Below are 22,371 nucleotides of genomic sequence, written 5' to 3'. Positions count from 1 at the left end.
TTTAACGAATTTTTATATCCGCGCGTTCCGTCATTTCTGTGTAGCGTCGTTGGCATGGGGTGAGTTTCGGGTGTTGGGGGTTGAGCAACAAAATCGGTGATACGGTACATCGAGAGCAACTAATTCGCGGATCTGAAATCAATTTTTAACGAATTTTTACATCCGCGCGTTCTGTCATTTCTGTGTAGCGTCGTTGGCATGGGGGTGAGTTTCGGGTGTTGGGGGTTGAGCAACAAAATCGGTGATACGGTACATCGAGAGCAACTAATTCGCGGATCTGAAATCAATTTTTAACGAATTTTTATATCCGCGCGTTCCGTCATTTCTGTGTAGCGTCGTTGGCATGGGGTGAGTTTCGGGTGTTGGGGGTTGAGCAACAAAATCGGTGATACGGTACATCGAGAGCAACTAATTCGCGGATCTGAAATCAATTTTTAACGAATTTTTATATCCGCGCGTTCCGTCATTTCTGTGTAGCGTCGTTGGCATGGGGTGAGTTTCGGGTGTTGGGGGTTGAGCAACAAAATCGGTGATACGGTACATCGAGAGCAACTAATTCGCGGATCTGAAATCAATTTTTAACGAATTTTTACATCCGCGCGTTCTGTCATTTCTGTGTAGCGTCGTTGGCATGGGGTGAGTTTCGGGTGTTGGAGGTTGAGCAACAAAATCGGTGATACGGTACATCGAGAGCAACTAATTCGCGGACCTGAAATCAATTTTTAACGAATTTTTATATCCGCGCGTTCTGTCATTTCTGTGTAGCGTCGTTGGCATGGGGGTGAGTTTCGGGTGTTGGGGGTTGAGCAACAAAATCGGTGATACGGTACATCGAGAGCAACTAATTCGCGGATCTGAAATCAATTTTTAACGAATTTTTATATCCGCGCGTTCCGTCATTTCTGTGTAGCGTCGTTGGCATGGGGTGAGTTTCGGGTGTTGGAGGTTGAGCAACAAAATCGGTGATACGGTACATCGAGAGCAACTAATTCGCGGACCTGAAATCAATTTTTAACGAATTTTTATATCCGCGCGTTCTGTCATTTCTGTGTAGCGTCGTTGGCATGGGGGTGAGTTTCGGGTGTTGGGGGTTGAGCAACAAAATCGGTGACACGGTACATCGAGAGCAACTAATTCGCGGATCTGAAATCAATTTTTAACGAATTTTTACATCCGCGCGTTCTGTCATTTCTGTGTAGCGTCGTTGGCATAGGGGTGAGTTTCGGGTGTTGGGGGTTGAGCAACAAAATCGGTGACACGGTACATCGAGAGCAACTAATTCGCGGATCTGAAATCAATTTTTAACGAATTTTTACATCCGCGCGTTCTGTCATTTCTGTGTAGCGTCGTTGGCATAGGGGTGAGTTTCGGGTGTTGGGGGTTGAGCAACAAAATCGGTGACACGGTACATCGAGAGCAACTAATTCGCGGACCTGAAATCAATTTTTAACGAATTTTTATATCCGCGCGTTCTGTCATTTCTGTGTAGCGTCGTTGGCATGGGGGTGAGTTTCGGGTGTTGGGGGTTGAGCAACAAAATCGGTGACACGGTACATCGAGAGCAACTAATTCGCGGATCTGAAATCAATTTTTAACGAATTTTTACATCCGCGCGTTCTGTCATTTCTGTGTAGCGTCGTTGGCATAGGGGTGAGTTTCGGGTGTTGGGGGTTGAGCAACAAAATCGGTGACACGGTACATCGAGAGCAACTAATTCGCGGATCTGAAATCAATTTTTAACGAATTTTTACATCCGCGCGTTCTGTCATTTCTGTGTAGCGTCGTTGGCATAGGGGTGAGTTTCGGGTGTTGGGGGTTGAGCAACAAAATCGGTGACACGGTACATCGAGAGCAACTAATTCGCGGATCTGAAATCAATTTTTAACGAATTTTTACATCCGCGCGTTCTGTCATTTCTGTGTAGCGTCGTTGGCATGGGGGTGAGTTTCGGGTGTTGGGGGTTGAGCAACAAAATCGGTGATACGGTACATCGAGAGCAACTAATTCGCGGATCTGAAATCAATTTTTAACGAATTTTTACATCCGCGCGTTCTGTCATTTCTGTGTAGCGTCGTTGGCATGGGGGTGAGTTTCGGGTGTTGGGGGTTGAGCAACAAAATCGGTGATACGGTACATCGAGAGCAACTAATTCGTGGATCTGAAATCAATTTTTAACGAATTTTTATATCCGCGCGTTCCGTCATTTCTGTGTAGCGTCGTTGGCATGGGGTGAGTTTCGGGTGTTGGGGGTTGAGCAACAAAATCGGTGATACGGTACATCGAGAGCAACTAATTCGCGGATCTGAAATCAATTTTTAACGAATTTTTATATCCGCGCGTTCCGTCATTTCTGTGTAGCGTCGTTGGCATGGGGTGAGTTTCGGGTGTTGGAGGTTGAGCAACAAAATCGGTGATACGGTACATCGAGAGCAACTAATTCGCGGACCTGAAATCAATTTTTAACGAATTTTTATATCCGCGCGTTCTGTCATTTCTGTGTAGCGTCGTTGGCATGGGGGTGAGTTTCGGGTGTTGGGGGTTGAGCAACAAAATCGGTGACACGGTACATCGAGAGCAACTAATTCGCGGATCTGAAATCAATTTTTAACGAATTTTTACATCCGCGCGTTCTGTCATTTCTGTGTAGCGTCGTTGGCATGGGGGTGAGTTTCGGGTGTTGGGGGTTGAGCAACAAAATCGGTGATACGGTACATCGAGAGCAACTAATTCGCGGATCTGAAATCAATTTTTAACGAATTTTTACATCCGCGCGTTCTGTCATTTCTGTGTAGCGTCGTTGGCATGGGGGTGAGTTTCGGGTGTTGGGGGTTGAGCAACAAAATCGGTGATACGGTACATCGAGAGCAACTAATTCGCGGATCTGAAATCAATTTTTAACGAATTTTTATATCCGCGCGTTCCGTCATTTCTGTGTAGCGTCGTTGGCATGGGGTGAGTTTCGGGTGTTCGAGGTTGAGCAACAAAATCGGTGATACGACAAATTCACGTGATTCAGTGATTTATTAGTTGAAAACAAAATGTACAGTACATTCAATTACATTTCAAGCGTATTGTTTGTACGTGACGACTTGGGGGTGGTTTCCGGAGCAGGGGTTGATTCTTTCAGTTTGAAATGAGTCTATTGTTTGAGCAACTAATTAGCAACCAATTCTCATAATTTTTTCGTTAATATTCCGTCATCCGTTTGCCTGGCTTTGCCAACTTTTTTTAAACTTGACATCGCCCTTAATTTCGGCGAAATCACTGGAGCAACAAAATCAAAATTTGGGGAACAAATTAGCAACTAAAGAGCACTAAATACCCATATAGGTCATTTTCGATTTTGATGAAGTGGTTATTCCAGCTTAAGAGACGTCGCACAATGGGAGATTTGTGCATTATATCTATCCGCTCACCTGCAGCGTGTAATACTGTACTCTGGGGATGAATCTGCGGAATATCGCGACGGGCGCGATTGTACCGAGAGGAAATGGTGAAAGTTGGCTAAAGGCTGAGTGACCGACTGCGCATGCGCGAGATAATTGAAGCGATTGATTGGTCAGCGAGATCAGGGGAGCCAACTTAATTGAGACGGAGCACCAGCCGAGTGAAATCTTTCGCATCGTCGATGGCGAATTGAGGTTGTGTCGTTACGATGACTCGTAGCAATTGATAATAAAAGTGCCAAACCTTTTCAAGAGGTTATACGCGATTAGGGTTTTTTTTAAATCGATTTTTTTCTATTTCATTTTCGTAATGCACATACATTCTTCAAGTATACACACAGAACATTTTATGTCAAATTGAATGTTTTTTTTTTTTCTGAGAACCCGCCGTTTTTTTCAAAATTAATAGTTTGCTTATTCCTTTGTTTAAAGATCGAAAATATCTTATATCAAATAAATCTTTTCTGTTTTCTTATTTCCGATGATCCAGCCCAGAGACATCTTGCTCACTGCAAGACGACATTTTTTAGAATTGCTCCGGGGGATCGGCTATAGCAGCTTGAAAAATCATTATTTTTACAAATAAAAAATGTCATCGAACGAAGTTCAATTAATGTTATCCCAGTATGTGTATAAATTTTTGTACCAATAAATCGAAATAGTTGTTGATGAAAAATCCTTGAAAAATCACTTTTTTCGGCCTCCTAACTGCGTATAATCCCTTAATCCACTGCATCAATTATATGAGATCCGCTACGTAACCTGATACAAAAGCCGCGTTTGACGGCTGAAGTTTAGAGTGGCTGCCTGCACGAGAAGACGAAAAAGCTCGCTCATGTGTAGATAATCGCTTACCCCGCTAGCTTTCACCACTTTCTCTCGGTACGTAGGTTTAGGAATTCGATACGTATTTTCGTTGATTTACAGGCGATCGTTGAGGGTCGAAACTTTCCAAAGTTGTCTCGTTACCGGTCGGAGAGTACAACCCTCTACGACAAACCGGGACTAAAATACGTTCGGGCAGGTTTGCTCGCAAGTAGATAAATAATTCTAAACAAGGAATATGATTAATTTAAACTTGTTCGAGCTTTCGTTCATCGAAACAGATCGTTTATACACCGTCGTTCTCTGAATTAGTTCAGCTTCGTAGTCGCCGTTTCGAAGACTACGGTCCTCACGATCTCCTTCAAAACGAAAACGTTTTCTCTCAAAATTCTCGACGCGTGCAATTTCTCAAGATGCGATAATCGCGTGAGCGTAGAAATAGGAGCGCAAGCTCACCCAGCCAGCTGAGGTGCTCGGTAGTCTCGAGCTTTTTCCTGAAGGCGTCGACCTGCCTTTTGAGCTCCCTGAGCGGCAGAAGCGGCGCCGAAACGGCGATCTCCTGGTGTTCCCTGAGCTCGCGTTCCAGGGCGGAAACCCGGCGCTCGAGGGCGCGGAGCAAGTCGGCGTCCAGCATTCCGGTGCTCCCAGGATGAGCCCCGACCACCTTGTTCATAACCGAAACACGCGAGGGGAATTAGGGAGGAAGGCCTTGGTTGGCACTCGAGAAAATTGATCAATAATCCTTGGGCAAGTTACCTGCAGCGAATACGGAGTCTCCGGCGTGTTCGATGGGAGGTGGGGCGAAATGTTCAAGAGCTTCTCTCCCTGGCGAAGCTTCACGATGTCCAGAGGTCCAGCCTCTGCCGCGCTTCGAAAGAGTTCTGCAAACACCGATATCGACAATCAGTTTAATATTATTTTCAGGGAAATCATTCGATTTGCGATTTTAAACGAGGTCAATGAGAGCCAAACGTGCCCCGAGCGCTTTGCCCGCAGCTCCGGGGGCGAAATTAGCTGCCATTCGGTAACGAGTGAGATGTACTATACGTACTTCAAAGGGTGGCGATATCGTCGTGTCATTTCCATGCAAAATCGGCAGTCGAGTTACGAAATGGATCGGAACCCGGTTTTGCTCTATATCAAAAACTTGCGTCCCCGTAGGATGATTTATTTTTGAATCGAACCGTGAGTTCACAAATATATGATTCTGAAAAAACACCTGACGGGATATTTTCGGTCCTTAATGCCAGGTAGGTGAAATTTATGATGAAAGGAAAAGCAACGAATATTTTCAAACCTCCCAGATGGAAAAAAAAAACAAGAAAAATTCTCCGGCTCTTTGTCACGGGATTTGTGTGCCGAGTTGCGGAGCGGAAAATATAACGTGTTTTCAATCCAATTTGCGGGTCTGTCGACTCACGCCGTCTGTTCTCTCCACTGAAGGGCTCGGCTAATAACGGGAAAAAAGTTTTAGGAGCTTACGAATACGCGAAACAAGATGAATAACAGCTCTTGCGCCATTACAAAAATTATCGAGTCACCGCCACCGCCGCAGAGCTTGAAAACTTTTCAATTCATCAACGCAACTGCAACGGTGTAAGTGCGATAAGATTTATTTCGCATTGCAGCGACTTCTATTTATTTCATGAAACCCCGACGATCGTAAAATCGCGTTTTGCATGATCCTCATTTGCCTCACGGCTACTGTAAGAAGAATGAGTTCAACGACTGCCAAACGAATCCTGCAATTTGTTGCAAGGAAGTTTTGCCAGGAATTCATCTTTCCAAAAATCCTAACGCTGGAATCATTTCAAGTATTTCATCATACACTCGGGAAAAACAGATTCACTGGCTCGTTTGAATTGAAATTACCATTTTATTCTTTAATCTCTGGTTGTGAAAAATTTTCTCGGAGAAAAGGCGTCGCGAAATGAAAACTCGTACGAGTTTGTACCGGAGTCACGATTATCTTCGAAACGTCCGGTCTGTTATACGCAGTAATATGCACATACCGATTATTACCTGCACGTAAATTTTAATGCAGAGTGTCCACGCGTCGTGGGTGTCATTGTTCGATAAGATTTAGTATTCCGCGAAAGTATTTCGACGCTTGCCTTTCGACTGCTTGAAATTCTATTGAGCCTTATGTACCGATCACTAATTCAACTGAAATGACGCACGTGTCACTGCCGAAGGGAACCTCCGCATATATCTGCGAGAACCGCGATAATCTCGCTAATTGAACGCTCCGACGTAGATTAGGAATCGTAAACATCGCAGACGTACGAGACGAACAAATAATTTGCAACGCGGCATCATTTCTGGGGTCCGATCAGCTGATTCCACAGAAAATTTCCGATCACGAGAGAAACAACTTGAAGAATCGCTGTAAGATATTGACGAAATCGAAGCTCATTTTTCGAGGCATGGCTTTGAGGAGGGGTTGTCTAGAATTATATGTATTTGAATAGTTTTTTTTTTTTTTTTAAGAAAATGAAAACATTTGGAGTGATTTCAATATGTGGGATTTATTGTTTATAATTTGAAGAACACTTTCATTGAAATTAATAAGAAAATCTTACGGTGGTGGATCTCCTGACATCACTGTCCAACTTGTAACGGTTAGAAATTTTTTTTTGAAATTAAAACACCTTTTCAGGTGCAAACACGGAGCCGAAATGTTAAAAAAAAATCCAAATATACACGATTATGAAGAAAGAATTTAATTTTTCGAGCAAAAAATACTTAAAAAAGCTTTCACAAAAAATATTCTGCGATTGAAATTCAAAAATCTAGCCATAAGCTCGAATTGATAAGCAAGTTTTTCACACTGTGTAAAAATTTCAAGTCGATCGGATGAAAACTGACCGAGGAATCTGCGCCACCGGATTGAAAACGTGGTCGTTCGCTACTTCTATGCGTCATGCCGCCATTTTGTTGTTAATTTCGATGACCAAATTCTGAAATTTTCTTAAAATTATAAATAATAAAGCCCTCAAACTCGAATTGCCTAAAGTGTTTTCATTTTCTTTGAAACGAAAAAAAAAAGAAAACAAAATCTTAAAAATAGGGATGATTTTAAACAGTCCAAGCTGTATCCCTCCCTTAAAGTCGAAAGCTCCTCACTGGGACGATTTTACAACGCGTCTCGAACGTGAAATTCGCAACCAAGTATTTCCCGCTAATTAGAAGGTCGCGTGAATAGGGAAAAGTAAGACGACGATAATCCGATCCGGACAGTTTAATCTATAATTCTCCGGGTGATGAATCACCCCGGCTAAACAGGCGATAAATAATCTTACGTAGGTGGGCTTAATTATCATTCCACTCGGGTCTGATCAGATTCTAGTCTAGTCAGTTCTCCTTTGTGTCAGCACGTCGTCGCGGCTACCGCGGCAGGTTGCGGTTACCTCGCCTTCAGCATCGAGGAAATGAGATGTTGGTTCGTACGCGTCGGAGCACGCCGGCGGTAAATCATTGAAAACGCCACCACCGATGCTGAAAGCTCCGCAGGGCATCCCGGGATTATTACCCAATCATCGATCCCCGAGCATTCCCAGAGCTCGTTCACGTGTCAGGCTAATCATTTTTAACCAAAGTAATTGCAACAGCTGCGACGAGGTAATTACGTTAGGATAAATAACGACGTATGAGAAACAGCTCGATTATTCTTCGTCCGCGGTATTTCGGAAGCTTTACTTTCCTTATTCGTCAACAATTATTTCACTCTTATTGTTCGCCAAATCCTTTTTTTGCGGACAAAGAGGTGGCGGAAATTCGTGCGTATAATAGATTACACGAGGAGGGTGGAAAGGCGGGATGCTACAGCGACGAACTGACAAGAAAGGTATCCCAGGTCGATGCCTCCGAATTTTTTTCTTTTTTAATATGTTACAGTAGACTAAAAACTAAACTACGCGTATTATTTTTTTTCCTGCCATTAATCACTTTAAAGGGGTGAAACCGCTCTCCAAAAAAAGGCGTGTCGAGGGGCGATTTGGCAGTTGAGCCCAAAAGAACATAATATATTTTAACCAATCCAACTGTAAACGTTTTCTCATAACGAGAAATGATAAATGTAATTTTCTCGATTAAAAAAGGAGAGAAAAAAACACTGCCAAATCACCCCACGACATGCCTTATTTTGGAGGGTAGTTTCACCCCCTAAGAGTGTTCGATAGCAGATAAAAAAAAAAAATGCGTGTGGCGTAGTTTTTCGTCTACTATAACGTGTTGCAAAAGAAATGGAATCGGAGAGTTCGACCTGGGATACCCTTCCTTGTCAGAGGTTCACCGACCGGTTGAATTGCAGAGAGCAATCGTAAAGCATCCGTGAAGCTGTATCATCCCTACATCCCTGTAGCGACGCCAACTCAACGCCACTTCGTCGCGTCAAGCGTCTCTCACCTCCTGCAGATCGATCGGTTTCGCGAGCTTTACGTGCAGCTGCCGATTTTCGCGGTGCATCTGATCGGCCATTGTCATTCTCATTGTCATGAGAAGAAGCGGATTTGTAGCGCCTTGATGGTTCGAGATCCGACTCTTCGCTTACGCTTTGAGAAATTCATTGGGAAGACGGTTGACGAGGCGTGTAATCCGGAAATCATGTCTTCATGATCGACCTCGCGATCGTTCACGGATAGTTGGTCAGGAATAGGACGTTTCAATGCTCCTGGCAATTCCGTTCCTCGTTCATCGGAGTCGGTGAAGAAAGAAGTAAAGCTGTGTAGTCTGTTCATCTAGGAATTAGGGGTTTAAGAGCTTTCGAGAATCTGGATCGAGCGTTGAAATAAGTTTAATTTGAGTCTGATAGTTGGATAATCGATTCCGACTCGGCGACTGGCGTAATCTTGTTCCGAAAGTGTTTCATCCCACTTTTACAAACCCCGAGCTTCTAAGCTGCTGCAAACATTCGTCTCTCTTTACGTGCGGGGAGAATGTCTTGCCGACGGGGATGAAATTCGCACGAATAATATTACAAGAATTGCGATTATAGGATTCACCCACGTCGGATGAGAAATGAATTACACGGGTCTGCGATATGTAATTTTCTAGTTTCGCCTCAAAATAGTAATGCTTTTTTTAGGTATGTAGACCACCGAGATTTATGCTGATGCAAGGTATGCATATTTACAGATTTTTTAACAATTTTTATGAAAAAGCAGAATATCACGTTACAAAATAGTTATAAAATAAACAGCATTAGTTTTAAACAAGACGTAAAAAGACTAGATAAATCAAAAAGATTCGCGATATCTTTTTCTACTCTCTTCAAAACTCCCGTTCAATCTTTTTCTCTTGTGCTTGCGTAGTTCAAAATATAGTTAAAATCCTCACAAACAACAACTAGTTGAGGTAGATGAATATTTAAATATGAACACTACCGTCAATACATATATTTAACACAGAAATTGGAAGTTAATTCTAATAGTACTAAGAAAACAGGAAAAATTGCCAAAAAAAACTACGCGATGGTACGATTAAATACTTTCTTCACAGATTCGTACCTAATTCCTACAAAAATTACTAATCAGTTTTGTCAGGGGAAAACCATCGCAGGCTTGTGTTATTGACTTGACTTGAATAAGCGTCAAATTTTCATTTCATCCAATTTTCTCGCGGACGCAATCATCGTAATGGCACCGCCCGTCCGAGAGATGGAGTCCATTAATCTTAATACACTCGAATTGTGAATATTTTACGACACGAGACCGACTGGGCGAAACAAAACGGCGACGACGACGTCGCGACGCTCCCTCGGATGAAACAATGCGCGCAAGCTGCGAGATGGGCGCGTAGGAAGCAAGCCGACGGCAACGTCGTCATTCGGAAGCAATTTGTTGCTTGAAAAATCCGAGACACAGAGTACCGCCGGTCGTGAGCTCGTTCCTGCTTAGTGCTCATCACCGCCGACGACTTCGGCATGGTCGGCATGCGGTAATCCATACTTGATGTAAGCTGGGTGTGGAGTTTCCATGCATGGGAAAATTAGGGCGTTATCGATGGGCGAAGCCTTGAATGGAATGAAATTAAAGACGGTCGAAGGTTATGATTGAGTCAGTAGCTCGTTGCCTCGAACTTCCAGCGTATCTATACGTCTGTAAAATATTTCACTCATTTACGTCGCATCAAAAATTGACTTCTTTTATTGGAAATTATTCATTTGATCCCAGCGTTTGCGCTGCTGTATGGACACTTTTTCATTTTGCAGGTTGAATACTGATATCTTAGTATAATGATAGTATCTGGATTAATTCGCTCAGCGATCCTTTATATTCGGGCAAAAATGGTGATGGAAATAAATCGATCCTCCATTGGAAGTAAACAAAACGTTGAACTTCAAGCTACTTTTGGTTTTATTGAAAAATTGTCTATAAATAATATTGATATATTTCGAATGTACAAATGTATAACGTTAATCAAAATCAAACTGTAAACCCCGTTGGCGATAAGTAATCGATTGCTTGTGCGTCACAAATTTTGTACAAAAATACAGATCTTGCCAACATCGTGTCAAATCTGGAGATCCGTGTTACGAATGCAGCTCGACAAGAATGAATTTCGGTCTATCCATCAACAGACAACGAATCAACACGATCGATTTGTAGGTAATCGATCGACTTCTTTGGGTCCATGAAGACCGTGTCTGTCAATGTCTCCCTTCCAGCGGTAAAGAGATAACGAGCGGACGGTTTTTTCAGTATGAATATGTTGTGCATAGTAGAAAACCCGAGTGTTTCGTATTTCGTTAAATCTTTCGCAAGCTCCGCACATCCCTCTGAATTAAGTCACACTCGAGGGCTCCCCACCCTTGGTTGAATTCGCAGTCCTAGATCGCGACGCTGGGTCGCCGAGTAAAACGTGAAGAGAGTTTTTTTCATTTCGGGCGGGTCCTCGGTATAATGAAACTTTTATTAGATTCTGCGGTTTTTCGGCGTCCTCACATTCGTGCGACCATTTAAACTCAATTTCGGATGTTACTTTTATTTTTGCTGTCTTGAAATTAATCAGGGCTACAGCTCTACTAGCTCTGCACCTGTGCGCGCTGGTTATTATCCTCCATGTTGTTCCTTGACATTTTTGCCGGCAGATTAATACCTGTAGCGAGTAAAGCCGTGAATAACTGATAAATTACGACATGTTTTTCTCGAACGCTTCCACAGTCATGCATGCACTCACTCATTTCTTATCTAAGCAAAGAGAAAAATTATGTCCGTCATATACAGGTTATTAATTTCTCTCGTATGTGTTACTTTGTTTTTTTTTTTTATTATTATTATTTTGCGTGAAAATAAAAAGTAAGCGATGTCAACTTTTGTCCGGGCGTCGAAAATATTTACAAAGTCATCTTTATGCTTTCATGAATTCTGTCAGATGCGTAATCCCTTTCCGTCTCTCCATTTCACGTTCGTTTTTTTTCTTTCTTTCTTTGCACTTTCCTGTTTCGTTCATTATTGAATTCCTTCGGCCAATGAGTCGCGATGATGAAAGGCAGCGGGCAGAACCTCCGGGTGGTACTTCCTTTCGCTGTAAATGGCGATGATGAAGCGGCGGGCGACTTCTCAATTTCAGCCTTTAATTAATTGCATCACGAGGCCGAAGCAAGTACGCATCTCGATCGAAACTACGAGGGCCTGATTGATGCGGGAATCGATATCGACGACTGAATTTGGCTAATTATTGAAACGTGGGGTACGATTACTTCGAGGAAGACGCGAGAGGCGGGGGGAGAAGCCAGGCACGTGAATATACCGGGCTTATTGTGCCATTGGAAGGCAACGATTGCAATATCTTTCCTGCGATTCGTACGCCGCGCGAAATAATCGGATGAAAATTACAGCGGGTTAGAAACAATATTCACGATGTTGCCTACCGAACGGAAGGCAAACAGAGGAGGGCAAAGAGTAATCGAGTAAACTCAAAATCGCGGGATGAAATACGAGGTGAAGGTGCAATGAATTCAAAGAATCGGACTACCGATCAGTCTCTTTTACCGGAAGGAAGTTTGTTTAAAATGGAACGGAGTGGCGTTCAAGGGGTACGAAGCAGCGAGGTAGAAATGAAGAATCAGCTCGCATCCGAGTGGAAAAGAACAAAAAATATGATTGCCTTCAATGGGATAACGAGTCTTGAATCGCGACGTTCTACGTCTCGATTTGCTGCGGCTAAACGTCTTCTCTGTTATACCGACGCACGTGGTTCACGTACAATAAGCATGTGCCGCGTTGTCTACGAGGAACAAGATTCACGGATAATACAGCCGTGTCTTCAGCGAACCCAGCGTAGGAGTTCAGTACGCTGAAAAATTAATCACCGTGGCCTGCGTGTCAATGTACCATACACGGTATTACCATACACACATATATATATAATTAGGGTGGTCCTGAAAAAGGTCATTTTTGAATTTAAACCAGCTCGCCCTCCAAATCGTCTCCAGATAATTCAAAATAAAATCCCTAATTTTTTCAGATTCCACCCTAAATTAAACATCGATAATATATGTATAAAACATAAAAAAAAAAAAATACCTATATTACCGATAAACTTGTCCACGTCAAGTGAGGATGAAATTTTTGGGATCCATTTCGAGATTTTTATCGTGTACCTGCGAGGAATTTTCATAAGGTTCGGAGGTTGGCAACCGTGTCAAATCGAAAGTCCGTTAAAGCTTGCAAAGTTCTTCAGCCCACATTTGGAATGATAGTAACACCGAATGTGTATCTGTGCACGAATGTTCTGAGTGGTCAACGAACCGAAGTTTGCCACCTGGCTATTAGAGCGAACAGGATCCACGGCACCGGGATCTGGTTCACCTGCTCCAGGCATCTAATCAAGCTCGACTGCACGTATCGTGCTGGCATTACGCCCGCGCGAGCTTATTGTCGGATCAAGTGACGTAGGGTATGATTTTGCGAGGCTGAACTTCGTAACGTTAACGCAACGTAGCTTTTTTTTTTTTTTTTAAAAAAAAAAAAAGGTATTTCAGGCTTGCAAATTTTTAAACGGACAGAAAACGACGTAATAAGACTCGAACGTGATTCAACATGTTCGATTTAAGACCGCGACCCCTAAAAACTATCTTTACGCGTCGCAGTGTGTCAGAATTGCCATAAACATAGGATTGATTCGCTTGAAACTTTGCGCGAATTCTTTCGATGTGACAACGAATATAAATCTGGAGTACCACGTCAACCGTGTAATCTGAACTCACCCCTTACCTGCAGCCCTGTTTCTTCGTAATTTATTTAAGAAATTTGATACAAAAAAGAAAATAAAACAATTTTGCCAACCTGAAACCAACGCGCAATTGCTTCTTGGGTATACAGAAGCTGGAAAAAAAAAGATTCAGAAAAATTCACTTGTCGGAAGGGGATTGTTATCGGCGATATATGTCTATGGCTGTTTCAAGTTGGCACGTAGATTTTAATCCCTTTACCACCTGAAGCCATGTTCGAATTCCGCCGAATTCCCGACTCTCTACACGATCCTCCCTTTTTTTTATCGCCTTCTCACCACCACTGATGCCGTAATCAGCCAGCCAAATGAGATTTAACTTCTTTGCCGACAGTTTCAATTATGCGGTAATTATATGTATGACGCACGGAATGGTGAACCTTTCAACTTACAAAGCGGCTACCTTTTTCTAAATGACACTGTATTGAATTCACCCTCGAATTTATATACTTTAAAACACGAGTGAATTCCGAAAAATGTTCATTAGACCGAAGTGATGTTATTCCATGTTGAAATTACGGTGCTAATTGTGTGATACTTTTCGTCGGGACTTAGCTGCAGTGAGACGAGGAGATCAAGTGTCCTTAACCCCGATGGGAATAGTTAGAAACATCGTCCATGGTGCCGGCTGAAGGTGTGGCACTTCCATTAGGGAACGAGAAATGAGCAAACCGATTAACGAGTAACGAGGCCCGCGTGGCCTGAGACTGATCGATTATATCGACACCCATAGACGATTCGTCGCGACGTAATAAACATTGATTAAAGCTCGGCCGAACGAAAATGGTTTGTTTTTTTTTTTTTTTTTTTGTGAAAAAAAAGACCAAACAAAAACAACTCTTGCCGTCTTTTTCATTGAGATCAGATAATCTCCAAAGTCCTTTTGGTTCTGGAAGACCAATGAAACTTCGCCAGACGTTAAAAGCTCTATCTCTTTGCGAAAAATACCAAAGTGCAATTTTTGTTCTCGTGTTCAAACAGTTACTTGTACACTATTTCTACATGATTTCACGATGTTCCTTACTTGGCATGAGCTACCAGTGAAGCGAAACGAACAATGTTTGGTTCCGGGCAGCACCGTGCAACTTCAAGTGGCCAACGGTTAGCTTTAGCGTCATATCCAATCGTTGACTGAATCTCTTCGTAAAGCGGAACAAAGTGAATAAGTGAATAAAATTTACGCTACGCTCCGCAGTATCAAGTCCCGGGTTGGACAAACGGAGGAATTTAATCGACCCTTTTGGCTCTACGGCACATAAGCACATAATGTTCAACATTGTACTTAGGCGCGGCATGACGGTATAATTTCATTCGATTCCCAAAAGGCTGTTTCGAATCAATACGTGTTATTCTGATGGGACCAGTTTCACGGGTAGCGTGTAATTAACAATGAATTTCGTCGTCGTATACACGCATGGATTGACGACTCACCGCGAAACTTCACCACAAAGTCGGCGATTTCCGTTTCCAAATGGAACTTCCATGAACAACAGTTGCCGCAAGCACATGGTAGAACCCTCACTTTTACCACGTATAGATTTAAAATTTATAACCAAATCTGGCTAGGATATTGCTTATCGAGTTCATTTTTATGCGGAGACGAAATAATGAATCTGTAGATAGATAACTGCGGGCTGCTTGGGGATTTATTTTCTCCCGGTATCTTACACCCACGTAATCAAGCTCTTCGAGATGAGTTCGATAGATGAAAAAAGTAATCAAAGGTTGACGCAAGTCCCACCATTAAATCAGGGTATTAACGAACGCGATAAAATAATGACGTTACGTCAAAGTATAGGGTATGAGGACATCATTGCGAGATCAAGGGTCTTATATTTTACTAGCCTGTTAGAACTTTCCCATATTTTCAATAAAAGCTCGACTCCCGATCATGGTGAACATTGAAGCTATCAATATAGACTACATCGCGGAAATTCTACTCGCGTTTTGTAGTCATTCGTGTTACAGTTGAAGAAAGGAAAACGGCACTCCTTGAGTAGAAACAGTTTCGAAGCATGCGAATTGCGTCGAGAGAATGTGAATCACAGTTCAAAACAGCGGAAAGGCAAATTTCGCAAGTAAACGAAACTTCGTGTTCTTGATCTGTTTGTGTAAATCTTGCGAAACATTGCTGAAGATCATTTCCCTGAACAGTACCTATAATTTCGGTAATTGTATGCAAATGGAGGACTCTGGAGAGTCTCTGCACCGAACAGAGCCGACATTACAGATCATAACGGCACCTTAGGGTGGAACATTTTTTAACATTGTTTTTATTTTTTCAAGGTACCACTTGAAAAATTTGTAAAAAATAAAGAAAAAAAATTTTTCGTAAAACCTGGAGGAGGTAAAAAAATATTTAGAGGTCACTACCAATTATTGTAATATTTTTCATTTATCTTTACGTGTACACCTTACGGACTTCTATATATATACATATACATATGTTGGTTTGTTTTTTTCGTATCATGGTCCAATTAATCGTTGTATATAAAAATCAATACCGAAAACGAAACAGGGACGTTAAGGTGATGCGATAATTCAATTTCGGTAACAAAAACTGTTATCCAAATTTCTCCGAGACGATTAATCTTTCGGATAAAAGACGAGAACAGCCAGCTGCGTAATTGTTAAGCGCAGTTTGCTGTTGATCGGTGAACGATTAATTGAACCACGATACAAAGAAAAAAAAAAAAAAAAAAAACAAATTAAAATCTATATAAATATAACTCCGTAAGATGTACACATAAAAATAACTAAAAAAATATTACAAAAATCAGTAACGATCTCTAAACATTTTCCTACCTCCTCCAGGTTTTACGCCATTATTTCTTTCCCCAATAATTGTCACAAATTTTTCTATCAGTAGCTTAAAAAGAAAGAAGAACAGAGGTTAAAAAATTAACAACCCTACTGCACCTGCGCGACAGTCAAGAACTCTCCACCGTATGCAGAGAAATGACGCGACGTGATGGGAATACCTGGTCAACCCTCGGCGGCGACTCACCCTTGATCTCCTTGTGCGTGACTCGGTCCGGATCGAAGGAGGCGACCTCGCACCGATCGCCGACGAAGAAGTAGATGCTCGTAAGGTTCGCCTCGCTCTCGGTACTGCCGGTGGTCCCGTTGCGCGGCTCGCGTTCCATGGCCCGAGCTGACATGGGCCCGGCGGTGTCCTCGTCCTAGAAAAACGGGGGTCAACTTGGGTGACGGGTTGCCCGCCGGTCGTCGGGCTCATCGCATCGCCACCTAGGCACCCCGGGCGCCTCTTGCCTCGGCCGACCTCTCGAGCGCCTCTCTTCGACTGTCTCTGAAGCAAACCGATGACCTTGAACCGCGGGCGACCGACGTCCCTTCGAAGGAGAGCTTCCAGCTGCGCGGAGACCTCATGCCGTCATCACGGGAGCTGCAACATTCGGAAGGAGAAAAGCTCGTTTCATTTGCAGAAAGGCTCGGATCGGGTTCTTTTTATGCGAGGGAACGCACGGTGGGGCGAAATTCAGAAAAGCTGGCAAATACGTGAAAAATGATGGTCTTCGAATAACGTGTGAGACTTGGAAATTTTTTAGAGGGATCCTTGGTACATCTTACGTCGATAGGACGGTTCGCTGCATTATCATTTAGTGTCACCGCTTGAACCCTGTTTATTGTCATATTCGAAATACGTGAGTGTTGCAAGTGTTGCAGGTGTTCGTAAATTATTCATCGAAGTGTCGTCGCAGGTTTACGCAATGAAGGGTATTCCTGGAGGTTATTAATGCATGAATTCGACAATATATATTTATAAATAATTTCGTTGCAACCAAGGGTAGACTATTGATAATCACGAGTACTTGAGAATTTGCGAAACTAGACACGCCCTACTTAGAAATATCACTAAGTTTCGCGCTACGTATCGCTCCGCCTTCAAATTTAAATAAGTAGTAACAGATCCGTAACCTAAAAATGTAACCTCTACCGAGATCTACCAGCATCTACCTGATTTGCGATCTTAAAAACCCTTTACGGTTATTTTAACGTAGATAAAGCTGTTTGCGATAATATTCGTACACTATTTCTGGGCGCCAATTGTTTAAACAAAATCCAATTTCATATTCATAATGAGCGACCTTGCAAACTTCCGACTGCAAAATTTCACAAATGTTCACGGAGACCTTAACGTTTTGACCAACTTTTTTGAAATTCGCCCCACTGTGGAAAGGCGAGGATATTAATAATTCCTTATACTTCTGCCAGAGGGGTATAAATTCCTTGCGACTTCAATGAGGATGATAAAACGATATTCAATGTAAGGCTTGACCCTTCGAGGACCTCGTTAGAATTAATTTCGCGTTGTAAAGATGACGGAGAGGCATCTGATAAGTTTTCATTCGGTGATACTCGACTCGTCAAATCCTACTCAAGTCTTCTTGAAAAATTTCACTCAGGGCATTCTTCAATAAAATACGGATCCTAAAATTCTGCTCAGGGCAAAATACGCGAAAGAATTGCGTGGGCCTGGTATAACGAAAAGCTTCCTTCCTCCCTGTACCTTCTCAGTTCGACCCCACGGGCGTAATCCAAATAATGAAAAAAGAAGTAAAAACAAGTCCCGGCTACATCCGGTTTGCCTGACGTGATACTTTTTGTCAGCAGTGTTCCACCGATTATCGGTACAACGTCTGACCTCGTCGTCTGCTTACTTTCTCCTTATAGTGTTTGTGCAGAGAAATTGAAGAAAGATAGAATTAGTGATAGGAGAATTGTCAAAATGAGTGATGTGTACCGAGTTACCGGGCAGCAATGATAACTTTTTTGATACTTTCTTTGATCTCAACTACGGAGAAGGGAACGATTTCGTCTAATTTTCACAAGAGAACGCCTGGTGATTGACGACTTAAGTTTTGCCGAAAGCGAATTTCAGCCGTAGCTTCGAGAAAGATTTTTTTTTTAAGGACTCCAAGACCCAGCTTGGTTTTACGCTTGGATTGTGTCATTATGTACTGAGGTGATCAATTCTCATTGACTAAGCGAGATACCCTTGCAAAATTACAACAGAGTCAAGGATGAAGATCGGCACCAAAAAGAAGAGAAGATGAAAAAACACTCTGACACAATTATCGACTTGCGAAAATTGCTGGAAGGAATTATTTACGATATCTGTTATGTTCCACGTCAAAGAAATAGCAGATGAAGCAAGCGAAGATCGTATACCTACGATTGTGACAAGCATCTTCGCTTCGATTTTCACGGAATGTTTTTTCTTCTTCTCATACAGATCACTCTATCCGCAGTTACCAACCGTCTCACGGCGATCAGACTCTACGAAATATCTACCTACAATCTCCGTGTGATTTTCAACACGTGAAATCTTACTGTCCGCATGCGGGAAAACCGATGAAAATAAAAATGAAAATCTTCATCCCCGAGAATCAGGTGAGCACTGTGCAAAATTCAAGGGCCGATTTATTATTTGGCACATTGTGATGCACGCTCTATGACTGGAGCAAAAATTCGTTAAAATCCTCTGCCTTGTCTCCGTTACATGAAAAATGGAGGACTAATTGCACGCTGTTCATTTTGGAAGCGATTTCGCGTTCCCAAAAGTGGCGAGCATCGTCAGCCCTGCTCGACAAGCAGTCATAGATCACCGTCAAACTTTTTACCGGCTCGTCGAATCCTAAATTATTCATACACGTGGAAGGCCCTGACATGAGCTTCAATGCGATGAGGGGAAGCAACTAATTTAACGTACAAAATTCTTCTCTCTTCTCGCTGGGCAAACCGTCGAGTTCAGATTTGCGAAGAGGAGAATTTTGGCGAATAAGCAACGCAGTTAACCAAAAAATTACTCTGAGCACGGTTTAAAATCCTGCATTATATTTGTTGCATAAGTTTAGTGAGCTGCAAAGAAATGTTGGGTTTGGTTTGGTTCCACTCGACTTGCGCGTTGTTAATAAAATGCATGTATAATATGAGTTTTGTAAGTAATTACCTGTTGAACCCGAATGCATTCAAGTATCTTGTACATTAGTTTACCATACTGACGAATAATTCACTAATCGCCAGGCTTCATTCAGTAATTTTTTGGACGTGAAGTTCGTAACGTTAATGTAACGATTCATTTCTAGGAAAAATCGTAATCTCGCAAATTTAAGATCGTCTCCAATTGAGTAATTTATTTTCAACAAGCGAACTGTATTCAGATTTTGGAAATTACCCTTAAGGTCGTTTTAAACTTTCGAAACAATGATTTTAGTTTCAATATTTCGTTATATTAAATTACCAACTTCGATATGGTAATTTTTTAACTCACTACCTATTTTATTTATTTTTTTTTTTTCTGTTGAAAACCAATCAAGTATAAAAAAAATTAAACCAAGAACCTGGATCAAATCGAAGCTCTTATGGGAGAATCGCTAATTACGTTCTTCTATTAAGCTACTACTGAACTAAGAATTTTTATGCCCACATCATACCACGTTTCAATGACTGTTTATTCGATTTAAATTGAGGAAAAAAATATAAAATATACGGAGAAAAAGCGGCCTGTAATTCGTAGATTTTTATTCTTCCAACATATTATTTCACCTCCAGTACAACGGCGTTACGCAGGAATTTCGAAAGGAACCATCACCGTCAACGTGAACTGGCAGCCGCATAATTCGACCGGCAGCGGCCACGCGAGGCGATCGATTCGAAGAGGCGTCGAGTATCGGCAACCCGGGCCCAGAAACGTGGTTACGGAGAGTGAGAAGTCGAAAGTAGTACGGAGGGTGTGCGGGGTGTAAAGTCGTGACGGCAAATCCCCAGCCGACAATCGATAAGTCGTGTGCGAGGCTGGGGGCTAGTAAGTGACGTAACTTGCCGAGGGGCGAGAGCCTCTCCAGGAACTGGAAGGTAGGTTCGTTAACGGGGAATGATTTCCACGTCTGATTGTAAGCGAAGGTGGAGCGAGTCACCACCCAAGGGGGGGAGCCTTACGTGTTTTGTCGCGCCCATCGCTCTTTCGTCCTCATCTGTTTCCCGAAATGGCTCCGACTTGTCCGACGGTATATACCGAGAGGTTTTCTTGAAACAATCTGCTCGTCGTATAGTTTATACGCGTTGCCAGCTTCGTAAAAATGTTACCAACATGGCAGGCAGAGTGATCGATGCGACGTGGATCACGGCTGCGCCGAAAACCGACCCTTCTCGACAGGCGAGAGGTTATGGTTAACTGTCACTTGTCAACCGGTCGATTCTAGGAAATTTGTTTTTGACAGTGAACGTTTGCTTCGGGCTGCGAACACGGATGTCAGTCAATAAAAACTTGATTTTGATCTTCTTTAAACGACCTGCTAACCGTCTAGCTTATATGCGTAGCCAACTTCGTAAAAATGTTACTAACATGGAAGGCAGAGTAATCGATGCGATGTGGATCACGACTGTTTCGTGAGCCGACCCTTCTTAACAGGCGAGAGGTTATGGTTACTTGTTACTAATCAACCGGTCGATTCTAGGGAATTTTTTCTTGTCATTGAAAGTTTGCGAGCATGGATGTAAGCCAATTAAAACCAAGCAAGTTGAATCGCGCACGCTTCGAGCAGCTCCTTTCAAGAAAACCTCTCGGTATAAATGTACGTATTTCACGAGCCTGAGAGAAGCACGAGCGGGGAAAATCGACCTGGATCTGCATGTTTCCTCCGCCTCTGAGAAGGAAAAGGGGAGGGAGTTTCAATTAAATGTGACAAATATATCTGGGGGTTTTTAATCTGATATTGACACCCGAGAGATTTTCGCAGATTGAAACGAGGAACAATTATCTGGCGCGACAGGTGACGCGGGGCATGGAGAAGGCAGAACCGATTTTATGTCCGGTCCAGTGTAGGCTATTGGCAGCTCTGATTGGTTCGCAAATTTTTTTTCACACTATTCGATTGTACACGTGCCGGAGGCAGTGTGGCAATCACAGACCCAGTAAAACTGGCAAGTGTACCTTTATCAGATTATCAACGTCACGCGTACCTGCCTACCTCGCAATATTCCATAAATAATTCACGCTCTAGCCAATACCGTATAATGTTTATTGAAAATCAATGTTACGGTGAATAAAACGTAGGTACGCAAGGAAACTCGTTTGGTGCAGAAACAGCCGGAGATGCGTATCGTGCACGAATCAGCTCTGTACTCTGCCTGTGCCAGGGTTGAATTTAATCTTAAGAAACTAACAATGAATAAGAACCGACGTCAAGGGAGGTGGGTACATCAGAGACCGAAAAAGACGCCGATTTTTTATTTTTTTTTTTGTTGAAATTCTATTGCACTCATACATCACTTTTTTATATGAATGAACACACATTCAAGTACATATGCAAATTTTTTTATCGGAAAATATTCAAAATGGTGCCCTGGCAGCTGGTTGAATGAAAAGCCTCTTTTTAGCGGCGGACAGCCTTCCGGCTAAACGGCTGGTTCGAACCAACAAAATCAAACGTTATTTTGCAGTCAAGATATGAAACTAGAATTTCAGTCGAGCACATTTTTAATTTTCGAAAGTTTGGAAAAATGGCGACCTCATTAACAAAAAAAAGCAACAATTCATCAAATTTTTGTACGGTCTTTCGAGTCAAAAGAGTGGAACAAAAATGTATCAAAAATTTGGCCGACTGAATTCCAATATGAAGGAATGGAGCTTATACTGTCCAAAATTCAAGCGAATCGGTCAAATAATTGTCAAGTTATCATGTTATCACCAATTTTAAAAACGTGGTTTCGAGAAAATCGCGTTTAAAGTTTCACGATTGCTTCATTATGCAAAACATCGGTTTTTTCAACTCACGACTAATCCGCAAGCACTTATTTATGAAGAAAAAATCAACGTTATTTACAGCGGTTGACATGGTAA

General features: G+C 42.3%; 1 protein-coding gene across 6 annotated transcripts in view; it reads right to left on the bottom strand.

Moving 5' to 3' along the window:
• LOC124303857 (uncharacterized) overlaps positions 1-22,371 on the bottom strand; it is a 123,881-nt gene that overhangs the window by 32,562 nt on the left and 68,948 nt on the right. For all 6 annotated transcript variants that reach the window (XM_046761620.1, XM_046761617.1, XM_046761618.1 and 3 more), the window contains 3 exons: positions 16,513-16,911; positions 5,028-5,152; positions 4,728-4,935 (listed from right to left, as the gene is read on the bottom strand). In XM_046761620.1, the coding sequence (XP_046617576.1) occupies positions 4,728-4,935; positions 5,028-5,152; positions 16,513-16,666 (487 nt within the window). In that variant the 5' untranslated portion in view covers positions 16,667-16,911. The remainder of the gene's footprint in view (positions 1-4,727; positions 4,936-5,027; positions 5,153-16,512; positions 16,912-22,371) is intronic.

Source organism: Neodiprion virginianus, chromosome 4 (genome assembly GCF_021901495.1).
Source record: "Neodiprion virginianus isolate iyNeoVirg1 chromosome 4, iyNeoVirg1.1, whole genome shotgun sequence".
NCBI classification, from domain to species: Eukaryota; Metazoa; Arthropoda; class Insecta; order Hymenoptera; family Diprionidae; genus Neodiprion; species Neodiprion virginianus.
Note: the sequence above shows the minus strand (reverse complement) of the source record. Positions and strands in the feature narration are given on the sequence as shown.